The 24,661-nt window shown below is 40.4% G+C and overlaps 2 protein-coding genes across 4 annotated transcripts in view; one reads left to right on the forward strand and one right to left on the reverse strand.

The window, feature by feature from the left end:
* The window catches only part of LOC129724532 (uncharacterized), a 545,414-nt gene that overhangs the window by 268,288 nt on the left and 252,465 nt on the right, over positions 1–24,661 (reverse strand). The window lies entirely within an intron of this gene.
* LOC129724535 (phospholipid-transporting ATPase ABCA3-like) lies at positions 6,014–24,307 on the forward strand. The gene is made up of 8 exons (XM_055679511.1): positions 6,014–6,887; positions 19,146–19,350; positions 19,408–19,668; positions 19,725–20,112; positions 20,165–21,542; positions 21,597–21,670; positions 21,808–24,046; positions 24,111–24,307. Exons 1-8 carry the CDS (start codon positions 6,679–6,681, stop codon positions 24,289–24,291), a joined length of 4,935 nt encoding a protein of 1,644 aa, XP_055535486.1. The 5' UTR covers positions 6,014–6,678; the 3' UTR covers positions 24,292–24,307.

A 24,661-nucleotide genomic window follows, 5' to 3' on the forward strand; every position in this document is an offset into this window, starting at 1 on the left:
TTGATGTGCAGCTCGGAGTACCGGGAGTGCAGCTAGAATGCGTAGCAGTATCAGACAGTAGGCCGAATCAAGATTATACTTGCCTGCTGCAGCAGGTTGGAAGACCCCCGATCCACATCTGCCATCAGAACCGAGAGCGCTGGTTGCAACAGGCGCCATTGGGGCAGAGGAACTGGGGTCTTCCATATTGCTTTCCACAGTGCATCCCAGTTGCAGCTGCATTCCAATACTGGAGAGCTCGTTCTCGACGCTGAAATGACGGTTCTGTTGGCAGGAACTTTTCTGAAGAACGGAGAGATTATCTATTCTTGAAAATGGTAAACCGCGACAGAAGCAGAGGGGACTTCCATTGAACCTTGTCGCGTGCATCCCAGTATAGCCAAATAAGACGTTACCAGGACATCGAAGGTGATGGATCGGTCCCAGTGGCATCTACGAGTTGGATAGGTGGATTCAGTGGTTTCATTAGGGGAAATCCGGTAATGTTTCTATCGGTAACTAGCGTGCGGTAATCCTCAAATTCGCGAGAGAGAGAGAGAGTACCACAAGTAGGCTATTATTTTATAATTGATTCGTTCAAAAAATAGTAAATTAGTTCCACAAAACCCTATTATGTCACTTTTTACACGAATGTTCGTTTTATTTGAAAACTTTTAAATTTGTATCCAAATTGGCAGCGACTAAATTAAACTAAACTAAATTAAGTTGATAACACAGGAATACGCGCAGCACCTGGAGGCAGTGCTACCCACGGAAGAGCAGCGTGGCGCAGCTACCCTTGAAGATGGCTGGAGGAGCATACGATCCGCCATAGGTAGCACTGCTGTAGCGCTACTAGGTCCAAGGGCCCCGAATCATAGAAATGACTGGTTTGACGGCGAATGCAAACGGTTAGTCGAGGAGAAGAATGCAGCACGGGTGAGAATGCTACAACAGCGCACGAGAGCGAACGTGGAACGATACCGACAGGCACGGAACAGCCAAAACTCAGTCCTCCGAAGGAAGAAGCGCCAGCAAGAAGACCGAGATCGCGTAGCGATGGAAGAGCTGTACCAAGCTAACGACACTCGGAAGTTCTACGAGAAGCTGAACAGCTCCCGTAAAGCCGATATGTGCAGTAGCTTGGACGGCAACCTCCTTACTGACGAGTGTGAGGTGATCGAAAGGTGGAGGCAGCACTTCGACGAGCATCTAAACGGCGATGCAGTAGAGCGCGAGGACGGTATGGCAACTGATCTTGGTGCACGAGCAGAAGACATCAGAATTCCAGCCCCCGATCTTCTGGGGGTGGAGGAGGAGATCGGCCGGCTGAAAAACAACAAAGCTGCTGGAGTGGACCAACTTCCCAGCGAGCTATTGAAATACGGTGTAGAAACACTGGCTAGAGCCGTGCACTGGGTCATTGTCATGGTTTGGGAGGAAGAACGAGTACCGGAGGAGTGGATGGAGGGTATTGTGTGTCCCATCTACAAAAAGGGCGACAAACTGGAGTGCTGCAATTATCGGGCAATCACTCTGTTGAACGCCGCCTACAAGGTACTCTCCCAAATACTTTGCCGTCGACTATCGCCATTTGCGAAGCAGTTCGTGGGGCATTACCAGGCGGGATTTATGGCTGCCCGCGCCACCACGGATCAGATATTCGCGATATCCGCGAATATAACGTGCCCACACATCATTTGTTCATTGATTTCAAATCGGCGTACGACACAATCGATTGGGACAAGCTATGGCAAATTATGCACGACTACGGTTTTCCGGACAAACTGACGCGGTTGGTCAAAGCGACGATGGATCGAGTGATGTGTGTAGTTCGTGTTTCGGGGGCACTCTCGATCCCCTTCGAAACCCGAAGAGGGCTGAGGCAAGGTGATGGTCTCTCGTGCCTACTGTTCAACATTGCCCTGGAAGGTGTCATTAGAAGAGCGGGGATTAACACGAGTGGCACGATTTTCCAAAAGTCGGTTCAACTGTTTGGTTTCGCCGACGATATCGACATTGTGGCTCGGACCTTTGTGAAGATGCCGGATACGTACATCGGATTAAAGGCTGAAGCCAAAAAGATTGGACTGGTCATCAATGCATCGAAGACGAAGTACATGAAAGGAAGGGGTTCACGTGAAGACAGTAACAGTATCAGTAACCTCCCACCTCGAGTTCAAATTGGTGGTGATGAAATCGAGGTGGTCGATGAGTTCGTGTACCTGGGCTCACTGGTAACTGCCGACAACGATACCAGCAGAGAAATTCAACGGCGCATTATGGCAGGAAATCGTGCATACTTTGGTCTCCGGAGGACGCTTCGATCGAGTAGAATTCGCCGCCGCACCAAGTTAACCATCTACAAGACGCTGATCAGACCGGTAGTCCTCTTCGGGCATGAGATATGGACTATGCTTGTGGAGGACCAACGCGCCCTTGCGGTGTTCGAGCGGAAGATGCTGCGTACCATTTTCGGTGGACTGCAGATGGAAAACGGAGTGTGGAGAAGGCGAATGAACCACGAACTGCAGGAGCTGCTTGGGGAGCCATCTATCGTCCACACCGCTAAGATAGGCAGGTTGCGGTGGGCTGGGCATGTTGTAAGGATGTCAGACGACAGCTCGGTAAAGATGGTTCTTGAAACCAATCCGTCAGGGACGAGATGGAGAGGTGCACAGCGGGTAAGGTGGATCGATCAGGTGGAAGATGACCTGCGGACCCTACGCAGACTGCAGAGCTGGCGAACTGCAGCCATGGACCGAGTGGACTCTTACTCTTACGTACAGCAAAGGCCACACCACGGCTTGGGACTGTTTGGTTAGTAAATTAAGTTGATGAAAAAATTATCGTTCTCGTAGCAAACGGCCATCGTCCGGTTTACCCCCCTGACTAGGCTGACCAGATTTTATCAAGGAGAAAATAGGGGGACATTTTTTTTCTGTGTGGACTCATCACTGCGACCAGTGCTTAGATCTATTGTGATATTGCCCAGGTGTTTTCTGTACTCCGCACTTCATATTATTAGCAGTAACACTATTGAAGTAAGTGATACGCTTATCATTCATATCAGTGCTTGTGTGTAATTACCTTTCCGTTTCAAACATACTGCTCTACTATACCGAGACTCTGTCCATCCTAACAATATCGCCTAGTTACAATTCCCTGGAGAGAACTTTCATATGTTACTCACACCAGTTTCATTTTAATAGGGACTTATTTTTGTTAGAAGGAGAGTCAGCAAGGGTACTGTAGAATCCAGATTGAAGGAAGGGTACTTGGTGGGGAGCCTGAGAATAAACTCATGCTTAAAAGTCTTTTGACAACCAAATGGCCTGATTCTACTAAGATTCGAACCCACGACCACCCGCTTACCAAAGCGGACTCTGTAACCTTGCGGCTAGGGAGCTCCCCCAAACAGGGGGACATACGGGAATATTTATATTTGAAACAGTTTATTAGCTTAAGGATATAAACAATTAATCATTGCTTTATAAAACCTGCCTCATTCTGTACAATATTTAGCAAATAATAAAATTTTACTTAATAATTTTTGGCGATAGGGTCGTGCGATTTTAAAATTTTGCAAGCCACATACCGTTCGCGATTGAGAAGGTCCTTGCCAGTAGCGTGGTACTGCCTGGTAGGCACCAAAATTTACTCAGTAATATTGACAAATTCCTGGCAGCCTAGATACCTATTTTTCAATTCAACAAATTTTATTGCAAAGCCTTATTTTGAAAATTTCTAATGGAATATCCAAAAACCGTACAAAAAGGTAAAAAAACGGGACGGGTAAAAATGGACGAAAAAACGGTGTTGTCTCGTTCAAAACGAAACGTCTGGTCAGCCTACTCCTGACCATCTATGAAAAAAGATATAGGCGTCCTTTCCCTAGGTGTCGCAGCGTAAATTCCTATATTGGGATTTTTTAGTGTTTTTTGCTGATCTTCATAAATCATTTATGCATTTGCTTTGGAGTTAAGTGACATTTCTCCTATGCACACTGCAACACATATTCAACCGTAAAGTTATATTACGAATTAATTTTTTGTCTTATCGAACTACATCTTAAGTTTTAGTAAAGCATGCAATCTATGTAATTTTACCAGTACGCTAAAAATGAACAAGAGCAGAAGGTGTGTGACTTAGACTATTTTTTTCTCATCCAAGCGGGACTGGTTACCTATTTGACACATGCATGCACGCTAGCGCTGATGTCGAAATACAAGACGCAGCGCGAACACGGCAACAGATGGTGATAGTGTACTTGGGACTAATTTATGATAAAAAACTTATTTTCAAAGAGCACATTGAGAGTATACAAGCCAAGTGCATCAAATATACGAGATGTTTATATCCTCTCATTAACAGGAATTCTAAACTTTGTTTAAAGAACAAACTTTTGATTTACAAACAAATTTTTAGACCAGCAATGCTTTATGCTGTACCGATCTGGTCAAGTTGCTGTTCAACAAGGAAGAAAACGCTCCAAAGGATTCAGAATAAAATTCTGAAAATGATTTTGAAGCGTCCTCCTTGGTTTGGTACACTCGAATTACATAGACTTACTGGTGTTGAACCATTAGAAGCTATGTCAAATAAAATTATTAACAATTTTCGACAAAAATCGTTGCAATCCTCAATTGCTACGATGAGCTCTCTTTATAGCCAATAAGTTAGCAATTAAGTTAGTTGTAAGTTTACTTCCCCTTTTCTGACAAGTAGGTTTAAATCCCTACGAATGATAAGTCCTAATTGCGAAAGCAAACAAATCCTAACAATTAAAATTACAAATTTCTAACAGTGTTGAGAAGTCACCATTTGTGATTGGACACACATGCTCATTATTTACTAATATTTATCATAAATACTTAAGCTACTAACAAATCCCCCCTTAAAAAAAAAAAAAAAAAAAAAAGATGGTGATAGTGTTATTAACGTAAAGTACTGATATAAGCCGAACTATGATTTTATTGAAAATTTGTTCAAAGTATTAAGTCTGTTATCCTGTGTTCAAACTGTGAATCATTGCCGTTCGTTGTTCTAACTAATTACGGCTTGAACGTCGATAACGTTTGGCAGCTTATCTCGATTCGAAATATTCAATGAGTATCTGACTAAATGTTTGTCCGGCTGCTCAAAGCGTGCCATTGCGGACAAGGTACTGATTTACTTTTGTTTTTCCCGTGGATTTACAACTACAATCGGCTCTGGTCAGTGAAGAAGTGGTAACCAATTACTATACTACCTATGGCAAGTTTCTCGCCCGATCGCTCGCGTTGGCGTTCAGTATAACAAAGGTCTCAGACTGTTCGAAGTTTGAATCAAAACGGTACATTGACTGCTGCTATATTGATGTTCAGTGGCTGTTGTTATAATTTTTTATTTCGTTGTTAATGATATTTTGTAATTATATAGTATTTAAATACTAACCATGAGAAACTATGACTTTCTATGAGCAATTTTTTAAAGAACTTTGAACGTTTGAAACCTAAAAGCTTTTTGAGTCTAATGTGAATAATACAGTGTTGGTTTGAAGTGTTAGAATTATTTACAATCTTCAGTGTTAGTATCGAACAAACGAATTGGAAAGTCCACAAACATGTGTCTTTGATGTGATGATTCAAATGCCGCTAGGAGATATCTAACACATATTTCGATAAGATTGTTTCAGCAAATAGGTAGTTTCCAATCAAAACAATAAGAGAGCAATAAATGGAAATCAATCGCCTAGAAAAAAAAGCGACGCTCCGTCCAGTGGGCCGGTGCATGAATGAAATAATTACAATAATAATTCATCAACAAATGACTAATCGTACATTTTCAAAAATAATCTGTACCACTCGAATTCACCAGGGCCGTAGTTTAGCATTCGTAAAAAGTTCCTCAATTAGAAAGCAAAACAGATTAAACCTTGATCCTAACCTTTTTATTCGACTTTACTACATAGTGCCCATGATTTAGCACCCACCACAAAACGGTTGCCGCGATAGAAAACATTTGTTCAATCTCGCGCGACGCGATAACAAATTACTGCGTTCGCCACAGTGTGTATCGAGCCACGGCGCAGTTGGCAGTAGTACCGCGAGCCCACGAGCTGACCAGTCGACCGGTAGAACTCTTCGCTGCTGTCATCGCGTCGGTACGCTGCGTGACCTCAACCTTCAACAAGTCCGCGGTAGGAAACAGGCACCTTCCGGCGATCGATAAAATTGTGGTCCGAATAATTACCAACGGTGTTGGATGGAAATGGTGAAATTATGAAGGCTTGCTAGAAAGTGTTTCGCGGTTTCGCTCATTGACAAATTGTGCTAGCCTACTGTGATAAGGTGATAGGGTTGGAACTCGACGCCGATCGATTCGCAATATAGAGTGATACGTGATTCAGCGAAAATGTTATCACTGGAATGAGTAGTGACTTGCGCGTCATATAATCGACTATCATCTGTTGTTTATACGCCTCAAACGGCACCAGTTGTGTGTAAATATGAACGGCGTTTGCGTTGGTGTGTCATGAATAATTCAATCCGAGAGACACCATTCACCAGGCACTATTCAATTGCATTCTGTCGTGTGTATATGTTTGCTAGTGAATATGCTGCACGTGAAGTAATTGTTCCATTACATTAGACGATTCAGTCTACCGAACAGTAAGCACAGTGATAAGGAAGATATACGGTTGCATATCCGTGCACAATGACTAGCAAATGGGACAAGTTTTGGTTGCTGCTCTGGAAAAATTGGATTATTCAGAAGCGGCACTATCTACAGACGCTGTTCGAGATTCTGATACCGGCGTTATGCTGCTCGATGCTAATTCTGGTTCGCGGTTTAGTGGACCCGGAAAAAGTTACCGAACCGTTAATCTTTCATCTGATGGAAGCGGACGTGCTCACAGTATCGACGTGAGTAATCCGATAAGAGGAATGGCAAATCATGTTTCGTTGCTTGATTAGAAACCAAATTAATAACCGGTTATGTGTCACAGCAACGAAACATTTTCCCCCAGAGAAATCACACTTCACAAGACCAATTTTTCAAAGTTTCTGTTGAAAATGTAAACCGTACAAAGTTTGTTTTACAGAGAAACGTTAAGCTCCGGTATTCATATTGTATTCTGCTTCTATTCGCAAGAATTCAAATTTAATTGCTTGACAACAAGCGCAATTCGTCTGCTTCACACAAGCCTTCACAGCTCGTCAGTGCATCCTTATTTGAGATTCGATCGGGAAATTCAATTAAATATTCATAAGAATCACGACACCAATTGTTAAAATTCCCAGTAACACGAAACCAAATGGGAAATGCGGGGCTAAATCGATGAACTCTGTCATAGCAATCTAAAAATATCATTTTATTACAAAGTTTGTGCCTGAAACTTATTTATAGAGAACAAATTTCAATAATTGAATTTTTGATCATAGGTGGAGTATATTACAAATGTTACCTTGTAATAGAATGACAAGCATTATGATGCAACATTGAGAAATAGAAATCTTTGGAAGTTAAGCATAACTTCGCTAACAAGACATTTTAGAATAAGAGAATATGTGGTTCGATAAGGGCGCAATTGAGTGAATTCAAAATAAAACCCAGCGTTTGTTACAGGAACAAGTGCAATAATCGCCTCAGAAAGTATTGGCATCTTGAATCTTACACTTTACAATACACATCTAATCTATTCCATTTTTTAATTCTATCACTTTCAAGTGATAGAATTAAAAAAATAGTGTATATTGAAAAGGTAAAGTAAAGTCTAAAGTGATTCTATCAATAGTTCGACAAAAAAAGAACTTGATTTTTGCCATCACACTGAGTTAACTACAAATTGATAAAAAACGAAAGTTGTGAAGGGTAATAATTAGGCGAGATTAAGTAATTTAAAACAAGTTGGACAATAGGGCAGTATCCATAAATGCACGGTCGTTCAAAAAGCTGCGATTTGCAAACAAATATATTTCTCGCATTTATTCAACTCGTTCCGTAACACATTACGCTACCCAATAACAATACCACGTACCTGTGAAGTGATTTTCCTATAGAACAAGTTCTAAGTATTCAGCCGCCAACGTGAAATTACTTGATTAAATTATTATTTAAACAGTTTGAACGATTTTTACAAAACTATTTGAGGCGGGTCGAAATGCCCCATGCAAAAATGAACATTGCAGTGCAGCCAATATAACTCCAATTTTCGCTAACGTATATCTTGAAACGTTTTCTGGTTCCATTAAATTTTATGTCCAGTTTACGTTGAAACTATGCGAAAACCAATAAAACTGTTTTAACTTTAATTTAAAGTGTTTTTTGAAATACATTCTGCATTGACGAGCAAGTAATGACAGATTCTTCTTAAGGTGGGCATATTGCCCCCAGTTTCCCTACTTCCGCCTACTTTGATTTGTTTTGACATTTCGTAAACAGTGCTCAAAATGTCGACGAATGAAAAAGACGTGCGCGAACGGATTTTGTACAGCCGTACCGAAAAACCTTACCTCTCGATATGTGGACTCGTCAAAAAAGCAAAATTTGTCCAAAACCTCTATTCCCGATGCGTTGGAAAGGTTTTCTGAACGTCTGAATGTTGAAAGCAAACCAAGAAGTGACGAAAATACTGGTGGTGCAGATTGTTTTACGGACAGACAGGTGAAGAAGATTTTGGAGAGGTATTCGAACCTCTCTGTCCAAACTGTGGCTCGAAAAGTAGGAATGCCAGCATTCGATCAGGATTTAGAAAAGCGCACAGTGTTTTATTTTGCCGATTTCGTGCTCTAAATTAATAGCGTCCTCAACTTTGATTTTGATGATATACTCAATTTGGAAAAGTTTCTATGTATTTTATTGCGCTTGATTTTTTATATTTTTATGATCCTTTAAAAAATAGTGCCATTTTTATGGGTTTGTATTTTTGCTGAAAATTGTGAAACGCTATATTTAGAAATACCAAAGTTATTTACAAAATTACTAATTTTCAAGCAAAAGAATTTTTTTATTCAAACAAACGAAAAGACTCTATTAGAAAAATGTATTTATATTCTTTTGAAAGTAGAATCGACGTGCTTTCAGAATATCAAATAGTTATCTGCGTATTTTTGCGTACGAAAGAGTAATTTAAAGTTGAACTAATTCTTGAAATGCCGTTAATGGTCGAATAACTTTTTGCTTTTCTCCTAGAAAGGTATAGCAATCACTTGCAAAACCGAAAGTATAAAAGTGCTCCAAAGGGCCGAATGGCATATATCACTCGACTCAGCTCGACGAGCTGAGCATTTTCTGTATGTATGTGTGTGTGTGTATGTGTCTGTGTGTGTGTATGTGTGTGTGTGTATGTGTGTGCGTATGTGCAGATTTTTATTCTCACTCACTTTTCTCAGAGATGGTTGGACCGATTTTCATGAAATTAATTGCAAATGAAAGGTCTTGTTGTCCCATAAGACCCTATTAAATTTCATTGTATCCGGACTCTTAATTTAGAGGTTATGTATCAAAATGTGAAAATCATAAAACATCATTATCTCACAAACCACACAACCGATTTGAACAAAATTGATTTCAAATGAACGGGCTTCCCAAAAAACCCTTAACTTTCGAATTTTATAAAGATTGAACTTGGGGTTCAAAAGCTATGACAAGAAACGTGTTCTGAAGACTATTTAATCTCACTCATGTTTCTCAGAGATGGCTGTACCGATTTTCATAAAATCAGTGTCAAATGGAAGGTCTAGTTGCCCTATAAGACCCTATTGATTTGTTTTGCAATCGGACTATTACTTTTCCTGTTATGTTCAAAAATGTGAAATCCAGCTATGAAAAGGAACATATTCCGAAGACTACTTGGACTCACTCACTTTTCTCAGAGATGGCTGACCCGATTTCAACAAAATTAGTGTCAAATAAAAAGTCTAGCTGCCTCATAACACCCAATTGAATTTTACTGTAATCGGACTGTAACTTCGTCTGTAATGTACCGAAATGTGAAAGTCACGAAACTTCATTATCTCAGAAACTAGAAAATCGATTTGATCAATATTAGTATCAGATGAGCGGGCCAGTTAAGGGTTAACTGATGAATTATGGTTGAACACGTGGTTGCAAATTTTGGCTGCCCTATACGTTCCCATTTCATTTGATTATAATCGAACTTAAGCAACAGTTATGTATTATATTGTTAATAAAACAACGAAAGTCTATTATCTCAAAGATTACATGACTTATTTGAACATAACTAGTGTCATACGAACGAGTCATCTCTCAAAGTGACAAATAACAAACTTCATAACAATTTGATATGTGGCTCAAAAGTTATGGAAAGAAAAGAAATTCAAAGACTATTTAAAAATATACCTGCTTTGATCGATATATGTGGCCTCAACATAATTTAAATATGGTATCGTACTAATTGAACGTTTCAAATTCATTGATTTTTTGCGATGTGTTAAAAATCTGCAAATGCACGACGAATCGGCCATAATATATGTTCAGAGTCAAATAACAAATCGTTTGAAATGATTGGTTTTATCGAAATAACAACATTCTCGACTTTTGGCTTCTGTACATCGCCTTAATTCTGTATATTTTCATATTGGGTGGTATTCGGTCATTTTCAGTAGATTTTCTGGTATCAATCTAACACCGAAAATACCCATATTGGGAGGTATTTAGTTATGTTGGTTGTTTTACAGAAAATAAAAGTGGTCGTCTTTAAATTCAAAATGGCGTCCAAGGTCATTCACCATCTCGATTACGGAAATATTGAGCATTATTCGGTCATTTTCTACTGTTTCCTAGAATATTTCCTAGAAAATTTCTGGCATCTGAGCGTCATTCTGGTTGAAAAAAAACCATTTTGGGTGTTATTCGATCATTTTCGGCTGTTTCCCAGAAACCGGAAGTCGCCAACCTAGAATCCAAAATGGGATCTGTGGTCGATTTCAGCTGCTGTGTATCATTCTATCCGGAGATATTCATGTTAGACGGAAATCAGCCAATTTTATCTTCTGTCCATCTTTCTGGTTCCGGAGATACTCATATTCAATGAGAATCATTAATTTCAGAACGTTTTCCAGAAACCGGAAGTTGCTATCTTACAATTCAAAATGTTGTCTGAAGTCGATTTGTGGCTCCAGTGCATCATTACGGTTCCGAAAATACCCATATTGGGTGGTATTTGCTCGTTTACCCCTATTTTTCCGAAACCGGAAGTCGCCATTTTGGATTTCATAATGACATTTGAAGACAATTCCGATCGATTTTAGCTCCTGAGTATTATTATAGAGCCGGATATTATTATATTGGGTGGAAATCAGCCATTTTGGTTGTTTTCCAGAAACCGGAAGTTGTCATCTTACAATCCAAAATGTTGCCTGAGGTCGATTATGGAACAAATTTGTTACCACTAAAAACATTCATCTGCCAAATTTGGTTTCATTTAGTTGGTTAGCTCTCGAGATGTGCAGAAATTTGTGTTTCATTTGTATGGAACCCCTCCCTTCTAGGAAAGGGAGGGGTGTCGAACCATTATGGACATATTTGAAACCTCTCAAAACATCCACATGCCAAATTCGGTTTCAATTGCTTGGTTTGTTCTTGAGTTGTGCAGAAATTTATCTTTCATTTGTATGGGACCTCTCCCTTCTAGAAAAAGGAGGGGTTTCAAACTATCATAGGAACCTTTATCGGCACCAAACCCCCTACATACAAATTTTCACGTCGATCGGTTTGGTAGTTTTCGAGCCTATATGGATCAGACAGACAGACAGACCGGACTGCATTTTTATATGTATAGATTATAACATCAATATTTTGAAACCTTAATGATGAATATACATTTATTGGATTGAAGCGTTCATCTAAATTTATTGAAACAAATAAAAGTTTGAATGAGAAAGGCTGGGTCTGACCGCTAGGTGGATTAATTTAGGTTTTATTTTAAACTATAGCTGGATCAAATGTTCAGCAAATATATGTATTTCAGTTCGGTTGACAATTTTGTAGATGGTATAAAATATGTAAACAATCCAGGAAAAATGTTATGCTATTTTATTATGATGTTATGATTTGAGTGAACTTTGTATACAAAACTGGTTATATCTTTTTTAACATAAGACATAGAAATTCGACACTCTCGACCAAGCTGCTAGCAGAAACAGTTGCCACAACTTTCTCGAGAACACTGGCTGTCTATCTCACTGCTCTAAAAAAAACTAATTCTTCATATCACTTCTAGATGAAATAATCACTAAATCATCCATTCTGAAAGAAGCGCAATAAAATACATAGAAACTTTTCCAAATAAAGTATATCACTAAAATCGAATCTGAGGAAGCTATTATTTTTGAGCACGTAATCGTCAAAATAAAACACTGTGCATCCCTACAAACACCACGGAAGAGAGTTTTTGTTAGAGGGGTGAATTTTTGATCAGGATTCACTTTGATAAGTGATATGATCATGGTTTAATTGGATTAGTCTAACAATGAATATATGATCATTTACATATAATGTGAGATTGATAAAAAGGAATTATAAAATACAATAAGAAGTACTGTGGCATGTAAAGAAGATCTTGGTTGACTGCCTTCCACAGCTAAAATATTCAAATTTTTCACACAAAAAACACAAAAAAATGAAAATAGATTCGAAAAACATCTCGGTTGACTGCCTTCCATAGCTGAAATTTTCAAATTATTCACGTAGAAACCGCAAAAAATAAAAAAAGATTCGAAAAACATATAGAAAGTGCCCGTTAGTGCGTATGATAGGGAATATTTTTACCGGGTATGAGCTTGAATACCAACACATAACAAATCGAAACAATAAATTTGCACTCAGCATACTGATTCCATTCAAACTGTTGCATATTCGAGTACCTCCGCAGCCTGCAACAACACACTAATTTCAGCAAAAAAACTGATGAGAAAACACTCGAGATGTAAACTTTTACTTAGCAGAGAATTCACACGTGCTGACGGTAGCTGTGTTAAAAATCGCTCATTTTGTATATGATAGGAGTACAAACTAATACTTATCTGAACCGCTGTGATTATACTTTGACGGTGGTGATGCTCTTTAAAACGAAACACGAAACACACACCGCCCAGCATCAAGCGGCACTCAACAGCGCATCGCATTCCAAGAAAGAAATGTCGTTCATAACGCAGCGCTAACCGGCGCGAAATCTAAATCTATCACTTTCATGCAAAGGACACTCTTTTAATATAGCTAAACTTCACTTCTATCATGTAAATAAAGCATCAAAGAACACTTATTTTCACTTTTGAGCAAATTTGCCAAAAGAACATGCAAAACAATAACTTGCAGGAGTAGTTCCAGAGCACATACAATCAATGTAGCCGTGCTGCCAGTTTTCTCCTGTTGAAATGATGCTGAGATAATAGCAAAGAAACTAGATATTAGAAAAGTCTGTATAAATCTGTATTCGATTTTCAGTAGATTTTCTGGTATCAATCTAACACCGAAAATACCCATATTGGGAGGTATTTAGTTATGTTGGTTGTTTTACAGAAAATAAAAGTGGTCGTCTTTAAATTCAAAATGGCGTCCAAGGTCATTCACCATCTCGATTACGGAAATATTGAGCATTATTCGGTCATTTTCTACTGTTTCCTAGAATATTTCCTAGAAAATTTCTGGCATCTGAGCGTCATTCTGGTTGAAAAAAAACCATTTTGGGTGTTATTCGATCATTTTCGGCTGTTTCCCAGAAACCGGAAGTCGCCAACCTAGAATCCAAAATGGGATCTGTGGTCGATTTCAGCTGCTGTGTATCATTCTATCCGGAGATATTCATGTTAGACGGAAATCAGCCAATTTTATCTTCTGTCCATCTTTCTGGTTCCGGAGATACTCATATTTAATGAGAATCATCCATTTCAGAACGTTTTCCAGAAACCGGAAGTTGCTATCTTACAATTCAAAATGTTGTCTGAAGTCGATTTGTGGCTCCAGTGCATCATTACGGTTCCGAAAATACCCATATTGGGTGGTATTTGCTCGTTTACCCCTATTTTTCCGAAACCGGAAGTCGCCATTTTGGATTTCATAATGACATTTGAAGACAATTCCGATCGATTTTAGCTCCTGAGTATTATTATAGAGCCGGATATTATTATATTGGGTGGAAATCAGCCATTTTGGTTGTTTTCCAGAAACCGGAAGTTGTCATCTTACAATCCAAAATGTTGCCTGAGGTCGATTATGGAACAAATTTGTTACCACTAAAAACATTCATCTGCCAAATTTGGTTTCATTTAGTTGGTTAGCTCTCGAGATGTGCAGAAATTTGTGTTTCATTTGTATGGAACCCCTCCCTTCTAGGAAAGGGAGGGGTGTCGAACCATTATGGACATATTTGAAACCTCTCAAAACATCCACATGCCAAATTCGGTTTCAATTGCTTGGTTTGTTCTTGAGTTGTGCAGAAATTTATCTTTCATTTGTATGGGACCTCTCCCTTCTAGAAAAAGGAGGGGTTTCAAACTATCATAGGAACCTTTATCGGCACCAAACCCCCTACATACAAATTTTCACGTCGATCGGTTTGGTAGTTTTCGAGCCTATATGGATCAGACAGACAGACAGACCGGACTGCATTTTTATATGTATAGATTATAACATCAATATTTTGAAACCTTAATGATGAATATACATTTATTGGATTGAAGCGTTCATCTAAATTTATTGAAACAAATAAAAGTTTGAATGAGAAAGGCTGGGTCTGACCGCTAGGTGGATTAATTTAGGTTTTATTTTAAACTATAGCTGGATCAAATGTTCAGCAAATATATGTATTTCAGTTCGGTTGACAATTTTGTAGATGGTATAAAATATGTAAACAATCCAGGAAAAATGTTATGCTATTTTATTATGATGTTATGATTTGAGTGAACTTTGTATACAAAACTGGTTATATCTTTTTTAACATAAGACATAGAAATTCGACACTCTCGACCAAGCTGCTAGCAGAAACAGTTGCCACAACTTTCTCGAGAACACTGGCTGTCTATCTCACTGCTCTAAAAAAACTAATTCTTCATATCACTTCTAGATGAAATAATCACTAAATCATTCATTCTGAAAGAAGCGCAATAAAATACATAGAAACTTTTCCAAATAAAGTATATCACTAAAATCGAATCTGAGGAAGCTATTATTTTTGAGCACGTAATCGTCAAAATAAAACACTGTGCATCCCTACAAACACCACGGAAGAGAGTTTTTGTTAGAGGGGTGAATTTTTGATCAGGATTCACTTTGATAAGTGATATGATCATGGTTTATTTGGATTAGTCTAACAATGAATATATGATCATTTACATATAATGTGAGATTGATAAAAAGGAATTATAAAATACAATAAGAAGTACTGTGGCATGTAAAGAAGATCTTGGTTGACTGCCTTCCACAGCTAAAATATTCAAATTTTTCACACAAAAAACACAAAAAAATGAAAATAGATTCGAAAAACATCTCGGTTGACTGCCTTCCATAGCTGAAATTTTCAAATTATTCACGTAGAAACCGCAAAAAATAAAAAAAGATTCGAAAAACATATAGAAAGTGCCCGTTAGTGCGTATGATAGGGAATATTTTTACCGGGTATGAGCTTGAATACCAACACATAACAAATCGAAACAATAAATTTGCACTCAGCATACTGATTCCATTCAAACTGTTGCATATTCGAGTACCTCCGCAGCCTGCAACAACACACTAATTTCAGCAAAAAAACTGATGAGAAAACACTCGAGATGTAAACTTTTACTTAGCAGAGAATTCACACGTGCTGACGGTAGCTGTGTTAAAAATCGCTCATTTTGTATATGATAGGAGTACAAACTAATACTTATCTGAACCGCTGTGATTATACTTTGACGGTGGTGATGCTCTTTAAAACGAAACACGAAACACACACCGCCCAGCATCAAGCGGCACTCAACAGCGCATCGCATTCCAAGAAAGAAATGTCGTTCATAACACAGCGCTAACCGGCGCGAAATCTAAATCTATCACTTTCATGCAAAGGACACTCTTTTAATATAGCTAAACTTCACTTCTATCATGTAAATAAAGCATCAAAGAACACTTATTTTCACTTTTGAGCAAATTTGCCAAAAGAACATGCAAAACAATAACTTGCAGGAGTAGTTCCAGAGCACATACAATCAATGTAGCCGTGCTGCCAGTTTTCTCCTGTTGAAATGATGCTGAGATAATAGCAAAGAAACTAGATATTAGAAAAGTCTGTATAAATCTGTATTCGATATTCTATTTCTTTTTGGTGTGGAGGGAGGTAGTAATCGGCTATGATGAAACAGATTCACTTTTATCGTATGCCTAAAGGCCATTGGGACTAGAAGAGCCACTGCGACCATCATATTGATTATCTTTTGTGGCAGGTCCTGATTGCTGTACACAGATTACGAGGTACCCGTACTCATTGATGAAGTAGTGTTGGTTGATAGTAATTCTGTGCTCCAATTTGGTATCGCATAGTCAAATAGATTAACGACCTTTTTGGGATTCGAATTCCATACCTGATATGGAGTTGAAAGAAGTAGTCCGAAGTCCGAAGAAGTAGTACCTTGCGAATGCAAGGGCTTCACAATGACAAAGCAGGTGAGCGGACGTTTAAAACTGCAGGGTTACAGAAGCGACAGTTATCACATCCGACAAATCGGAAGTTCTTTGGGTGATAAAGAGCAGGACAGTCCGGTAATAACTCCCGTGTAGAGACGTAGCTCACCACGCTTCAGACCTAGAAGTCTCTTGGTTATAGCAGGGTTTGGAGAGATAAACTGTTTAGCTTGTCTGCAACCCTGTGTTTCTTCCATCAGTCAGCTATTTCTAGCGTTTCCCATAATTTAGGTTCGCGCTTGACGGCGGATATGGAATGAATTACTGTACTGATCCTTGTTTTGCGAGGCAGTCAGCGTTTGCTCTCGATGCCACAGTGTCCAGGTACTCAGTACAGAACTCGATTCTGCCGGGATAGTTCTCGTAGTGCCCCAACTAATTTGGACGCGCATTTGGCGGACCTTAGTGCCAATAGTGCAGCTTGGCAGACCGAGAATATGCCGATTTTCGCGTACCTGTAATTACGTTTAAGACATATCTTAGCGCAGACGAATATGACATATACTTCTGCTTGACGAGTAAGACATATACTTCTGCTTGAAAATAGGTGGGCCATACACCCATTGGACTAGTTTCCTTAACACCGGGCCCGTAGATTCCGGAGCCAGTGTTGGATCCTACTTTTGACACATCTGTATAGGAACAAAATGATGCCTGATGGAAGTTCAGAACCATCCCTACTCCACATGTGGCGATTGGTTTTGATCACCTTTTATGGAACGTCGAGATTGTTCTGAACCGCAATGCAGTCTGATACTGTGGTGACTAAAGGTGTAAGTTCAAACTCCCCCAGATTGCGAAGAGGACCAACTTGGTCGCCTTCGAAATACACTGTTCGCTCGCTAACTGGGCTGAGGGCCTAGCCCAGTTAACGAATGTCGCTCTCTAACTGGGCTGACATTTCAAACGTCGTCAAATATCGAGGGGGATTTCGATGTAATGGCGCTAGGCAAAACTCTCAGCGAAAATTGTAAAATGTTTTAAACAAATACACTAAAAATCCTGATTGATGAACGATAATGAGAAAAAATAAATTGTTGGCCTTGCGTGTGCTTTATTTGCACTAACCGTTGCCTGAAAACATGTTGTTTTCATAAAACATTTATTTGACCTGGAAACAAATAGATGAATATCTAGTGGATCGCATGTGTGATGACAACCAGAATGCATTGAACTGAAAAAACCAATCTCAATTTACTATTCATGTGCCCCTATCTCGTTTTGACAGCAACATGCCAAACGTTGATTTTTGACGTTCAACTGCTTTTTAACTGGGCTATAGCCCAGTTAGCGAATGCCCAGTTAAAAAGGCAGCCCTGTTAAACAGCACCCAGTTAGCGAACAGTTACTGTAAAACAATTTCGTTGAAGCCTTAGTGCACCAAGCTACGCCTTTTTCTTCACATGTAGATAGCAATTTCATTGTTTTTGATTGGGAACCTTCGAACAAATTGGGGATTGGGAACTAGAAACAAGCATATGCAATTTACATGTTCTGAAATACCTAAACCACACTTGGTGGGATGGTTACCATAGATACGAACTTTTTACGTGGTATCTTAGTTTACAATATTAGTAAATAGGTTAAATCATTATAGAGCGTAAAAACGAGGTTTTTTGTTATGAACATAACTCATCAGCAAAAAGTCGTGGACTAGTGAAACCACCAGCTTTTGAATGTTCTATTATTATACTTTCATATGCTGACTACCGAATTTGCATCTGTGGAATGCAGAGGAATACTCGGTCTCTAACAAAGCAAAGACTACACTCTAACATTCCCTGCTTATTATAGGTTTCGTGCGGCACTGGCACAACTTGAAATTCATAGCTCCAAGTGAAATTACCTTTCTCACATCCACGAAAACTATGAGCAAGTTACAACCTCTTTTTAACCTTTTTGGATCATGTTTTTGATTTGAATCCCAAAGACACACTAACTTATAACTCAGGTTTTTTTTTGTGAATTTTGAAACAAGTTTGGCATCGTTTGACATCAAAACTTCAAAATTGAAAAATTTGAGTTATGCCAGTGTTGCGCGAAATTAACGACATCCCAACCTGACTGTAAGGACGGGACCGGTACCGTTATTGGTCTATAAAAAATCGGGTCATTGAATGATGCACAGTGACAAGGAATTACCACTCCCAGACGTTCTTTCAGTTGATTGTGCATCTTGAGTGGTTCGGGGCCATCACGGAGTAGCAACCATTGATAAGTACAGTCAGAACTAAGCTAAGCTATTATTTCAGCGTCATTTCAACAAAATCTTTGTCTGTACCAAAAAGCATACGCTTGCCTGGTAAATTTTTTTTTCACGTTTTGTATGAACTGTCTGAACGCTTAACTACCAAAAATGTGGTTCCATTTCATTTATGCCCTGAGACGTTGACAATAAAAATAATTTCAGGAGCACAATAGTTAAAGGGGCATTAAACCATTCTTTTTTTTTCTTATTTCACCACAGGTACAATTTATTTTATAACCATTCTACTTTCTTTATACAGCTTCCAAATACCGCCAGTTATCTCAAAAGTTGCATACTCGCCAAAAAATGACATCCTTGATGCCTTACTGCAAGATGCTCTGGAAAATCATCTACGAAGCTCGACCAACTTGACACACGAAGGATATCCGGATTCTCGAAGCCTGGAAAGCTTGCTAATTCAACAAAATTACCTGGTTGGAGTCGAGTTTGATGATGACCTTGCGGTAATTGTTCATTCCTCTCACTCGACGACTTCGTTACCACTATTAAATCATTTACAGAACATCACATCTCTACCGGAACAAATCAACTTCGGCTTACGGTTCCCTGGGGAAACCCGAATCGGTCGATGGTTGTTTTCGAACTGGCACACTAACCTGCTTGTGGTACCTTTTTCGTCGGGAGCGAGAAACCCGAACATGTCCGATGGGGGTAATCCAAACTACATGTACGAAGGCTTTACACCAATTCAGACGGCCATTTCGAGTGCTTTTTTGGCTGCAAAAAATCCACAATTCGTAAGGCATAATGTGTTTCTGAGAGTGAGTACCGATTCCTATTTGCAGAATTTCAACAAAAATAATCGTAACTATTTCAGCGAATACCGTATCCTCCCTACTATGAAGACCAACTGCTACCGGCTATGGAGGCACTGTTACCGTTGATCATTCTGATCGCGTTTTTTTATACATGCATCAATACCGTGAAGCATGTCACGATCGAGAAGGAACGCCAGCTGAAGGAAGCTATGAAGATTATGGGACTGCCGAATTGGCTGCACTGGACCGCTTGGTTCGTGCGCTCTTTGATTATACTGCTCATCACCATCTCTCTGGTTACGATACTGATGACCGTGAGCTTAACCACTAACACGGAGTTGGCCGTATTGGAGTACAGTGACTGGTCAGTTCTATGGGTATTTTTGCTAGCTTTTGCGATCGCTACCATCTGCTTCTGTTTTATGATGAGCGTCTTTTTCAACAAAGGTATTCATTTCACTGATCTATGGATCACATACTAAAAGATATTCTTTTACAGCAAACACCGCTGCCGGGATCGCAGGGCTGATGTGGTTCTTGATGATGATGCCATTCAACATAACCGTGCGGAATTACGACGATATGAGCACGGGGTCGAAGCTAGCTTTATGCTTGCTTTCTAACACGGGTATGGCATACGGAGTGCTGAATATTGTCCGCCTGGAGGGTAATCAAGCGGGACTCCAGTGGTCCAACCTGTTCACACCGTCGACGATGAACGACGGCTTTAGCGTTGGGTTGGTCATCGTTATGTTTCTTGTTGACGCGCTGCTCTATCTAGCGATCGCGCTCTACTTTGAGCAGATCATGCCGGGAGAGTTTGGTGTTGCGAGGCCGTGGTATTTTCTGTTTCAAAAGGAATATTGGAGGTCGAACAAGGTTGAGGACGTGTATCAAAATGGAATCGAGGCACCCGTGGATTCGAAATATATCGAGCAAGATCCACCGTTGAAGCATGCGGGGGTTGTAATTAAACATTTACGCAAGGTTTACGACAAGAAGGTTGCTGTAGAAGGGTTGGATTTGAAAATGTACGAAGATCAGATTACGGTTCTGCTGGGGCATAATGGGGCGGGTAAGACCACCACGATGTCGATGCTGACGGGAATGTTCTCTCCGACCTCCGGTACAGCTATGGTTAACGGGTACAATATTCGCACTGACATTGAAGGCGTCCGCCGGTCTCTTGGCCTTTGTCCACAGCATAATGTGCTGTTCAGTGAGTTGACAGTTGCGGAACATATAAGGTTTTTTGCGAAGCTCAAAGGAGTAGGAGGGAAAGATATCAGCGAGGAAATTGAAAAGTATATTGACCTGCTGGAGTTGAAAGATAAAACGAACGCTCAATCGCGAACACTTTCAGGAGGAATGAAAAGAAAACTGGCCGTTGGGGTGGCTCTCTGTGGCGGGTCGAAGGTAGTGTTTTTGGATGAACCAAGCTCTGGAATGGATCCTTCGGCACGCCGAGCTCTGTGGGAGCTCCTACAGAAAGAGAAAATCGGACGAACAATTCTACTGTCGACACACTTCATGGATGAGGCGGATGTGTTGGGCGATCGGATCGCGATCATGGCTGAAGGTTGCCTAAAGGCGGTTGGGTCACCATTTTTCCTGAAAAAAGCCTTCGGGGCTGGCTACCGACTGATCTGTGTTAAAAACGAAAACTGTGATAAAGCTAGGCTGCTGACTATTTTGGGCAAGTATCTGACGGATGTGGCTGTAGAGACTGACATTGGGACGGAGCTATCGGTTGTTCTACGGGAGGACTATATCGAACGTTTTCAGTCTATGTTGGAAGATTTGGAGAATGAAATGGACGCCTGTGGTATTTCTAGCTATGGTATTTCACTTACCACCATGGAGGAGGTGTTTTTAAGGTATGAACCGATGATATGCTTAGTTATACATCAAACAGAAAAATATTTTAACAGATCAGGGACTGATTTCGAGGAAAACTCTGCTAAGATGGATCGGAGAATCTTTATGAATTCTGCCACAAACGAATGTAAGTTTCAGTTTCAGTTTTGATGATGATGATTTACTATTTCTTTTCCATAGTCCCTTCTATTATTCACAATTTTCCTTCATCATGAGTTGGCATGAAATCTATCCACATGTGCTAAAAAAATCATTTCTCAACAGATGCCCTGGAAAATCTGCACCTCGTAAGCGGAAGCCGCCTACTCTTCAACCAAACCAAAGCTCAATTCATGAAAAAACTGTTGGTAACTTTCCGCAGCCTTATCACGCTGGCCATGCAGATTCTCATTCCAGTTGTGTTCGTTTTGGCTACCTACATAATAATTTTGAATTCGACTGCTGGTCGGGATCTCCCAGCACTGAATATTGAACTGCAATCTTACAGCAAATCCGTTACAGTTCTGGAGGACATTAGTGAAGGTGACCAAGCCATTGCACAAAGCTACCAGCGACTGCACAGTCAGCTCGGGCCATATCACGAGTTGCTGACAACGGCTGATGACATGAACGATTTCATTCTGCGAAAGTCGGCCGAATCGATTGCCATCGTCAATACACGCTACTGGGTGGCAGCTACCATCAACAAATCCTACTCTATAGCATGGTTCAATAACAAGGCCTATCATACCGCCCCGTTGGCCATAAACTTACTCTTCAACGCTTATCTGCAGTCCTTCTGCTCCAACTGTAGTATTGGAGTTACGAACAAACCACTGCCGTATCGTTTGGAAACCAGATTCGAACAGCTGGACACCGGAGCAAACTCCGGTTTTCAACTGGCTTTCAACACCGGTTTTGCGATGGCTTTCGTGGCAGCTTTGTACATCATGTTCTATATCCGCGAGAGGACCACCCGTGCCAAGCTGCTCCAGTTCGTCAGCGGAGTTAACGTGTGCCTGTTCTGGGCAGTGTCCTTCATCTGGGACTATCTGGTATTTGTGGTGGTTAGTTTGTTCTACTTGGCGACCGTGGCCGCAATTCAGCAGGATGGCTGGTCTACTTTCGAGCAGTTAGCAAAGGTTTTTCTGGTGCTTTTGCTGTTTGGATTTGCTGTGATCCCTACTACGTATCTGTTCTCGTACCTGTTCGACGTTCCGGCGACCGGTTTCGTGAAGTTAATGCTGCTGAATATACTCACTGGTACGGTGTTCTTCACGGCGGTTACTTTGCTTAAGTTCGATGGAATCGATCTGCAGGATGTTGCGAATACCCTGGAGTGGGTTTTCATGTTTTTCCCAAATTTTGTACTTAGCCATGCGATGAACAATCTCAATCGGATAGCAAGCATAGATGTTTTCTGTACGAAACAGTGCGATTCCATCCCGATATGTACGGCAGAACTGATGTGTCAACTGGTGCCACAATGCTGCCTGATCGAGGACGTTTTCACTTTCGGAGAGTATGGGATCAATCGAAATTTACTGTTTTTTGCTGGATTAGGATTGGGAGCTTTCGGGCTCATCATGATAATCGAATATCGTCTGATAAAGTGGGTATCAACATCCTTGAGACGCAAAACTGTGAAAAACTCCAGTGATGAGGCAGAAATCGATTCAGACGTGCTCGCGGAGAAAAGGCGTGTCCACGATATGCCCCAAGGAGAGATAAATAGTTACAATCTGGTTCTGAAGGATGTTTCCAAGTACTACAAAAACCTCCGAGCGGTCAACAAACTCTCAATTGCAGTACGTCACTCGGAGTGCTTCGGGCTGCTGGGAATTAATGGAGCTGGAAAGACATCAACGTTCAAGATGTTGACTGGTGATGAGAACATTTCCGCTGGCCAAGCTTGGGTTAGTGGGATAAGTTTGCTCACCGAAATGAATCGAGTCCATCGACATATTGGATATTGTCCGCAGTTTGATGCCCTGCTAGAAGATCTTACCGGGCGGGAAACCCTAAAGTTGTTTGCCATGCTTCGTGGAGTTCAAAACCATGAGCTTAACAGCGTTTCGATTACTTTGGCGGAAGAACTGAATTTTATGAAGCACATAGATAAACGCACGAAGGCGTACAGTGGAGGCAACAAGCGAAAATTGAGCACGGCTCTAGCACTGATGGGCAACCCGGCCGTGGTGTACCTGGACGAACCAACTACCGGCATGGATCCGGGTGCAAAACGACAACTGTGGAATGTCATATGCAAAGTGCGGGAAGCGGGAAAAGCTATCGTACTCACCTCGCACAGCATGGAAGAATGTGAAGCCCTATGTTCCCGGCTTGCCATTATGGTGAATGGCGAGTTCATGTGCCTGGGTTCTACGCAGCATTTGAAAAATAAATTTTCCAAAGGATTCCTGCTGACGGTTAAAGTGAAACGAGATCCATTAGCCGATTTATCCGAAAGGGTAGACCGAGTGAAACTTTTTGTTCGGGAACGGTTCACAGGAGCAGTATTAAAGTAAATGCGGATCGCTAACTATTTTAATTCACTTAGAAAAACCATATCTTTTCGTTCGTTTCAGGGAAGGTTATCAGGATTCTCTCAGCTTTCACATTCCACAGTCCGCCCTCCGCTGGTCCACTATGTTCGGGCTAATGCAATCGGCCCGAGAGCAGCTGGAAATCGAAGATTACGCCCTTGGCCAAACCTCGTTGGAGCAAGTGTTTCTTTACTTCACTAAATATCAAAGGGAGAGTGAATAGAAACCCTTACCGCTAATCGTGGGTGTATTCATTCGAAAGAAATCCACCTTCAATCCAGAAAATTATACTACGCTCTTTGATACTGATACGCATGGATGGGCATCAAAGACAAAAGGGTTATCTGCATGCGGAAGCGATTCAGGGCGTATATAGTATGGCGGGTGCTAAATGATAGTATTAAATACATGTTCAACTGTGTAAGACTTTTCAGATTGTTTATATGCCAGTGAAATAAAAAAAATGCTATGTGGTTCTGTTAAGGGGGGACCCTACTCTGGAAAGTTGAAAAATAATGAATTTTCATGATATTCTTTTCGGATGTTTAGAGAAAGGTGAGGTTTTCGGGCATTTCGGCTATGGATTAAGGTAT

Source organism: Wyeomyia smithii, chromosome 2 (assembly GCF_029784165.1).
Source record: "Wyeomyia smithii strain HCP4-BCI-WySm-NY-G18 chromosome 2, ASM2978416v1, whole genome shotgun sequence".
Lineage (NCBI taxonomy): Eukaryota > Metazoa > Arthropoda > Insecta > Diptera > Culicidae > Wyeomyia > Wyeomyia smithii.

Coding starts and splice junctions, on each gene's coding strand:
- LOC129724535 (XM_055679511.1), top strand. CDS start 6,679: ATGACTAGCAAATGGGACAAGTTTTGGTTGCTGCTCTGGAAAAATTGG. Junction 19,669..19,724: donor GGCATAATGTGTTTCTGAGA/GTGAGTACCGAT, acceptor TAACTATTTCAG/CGAATACCGTATCCTCCCTA. Junction 20,113..20,164: donor GAGCGTCTTTTTCAACAAAG/GTATTCATTTCA, acceptor ATTCTTTTACAG/CAAACACCGCTGCCGGGATC.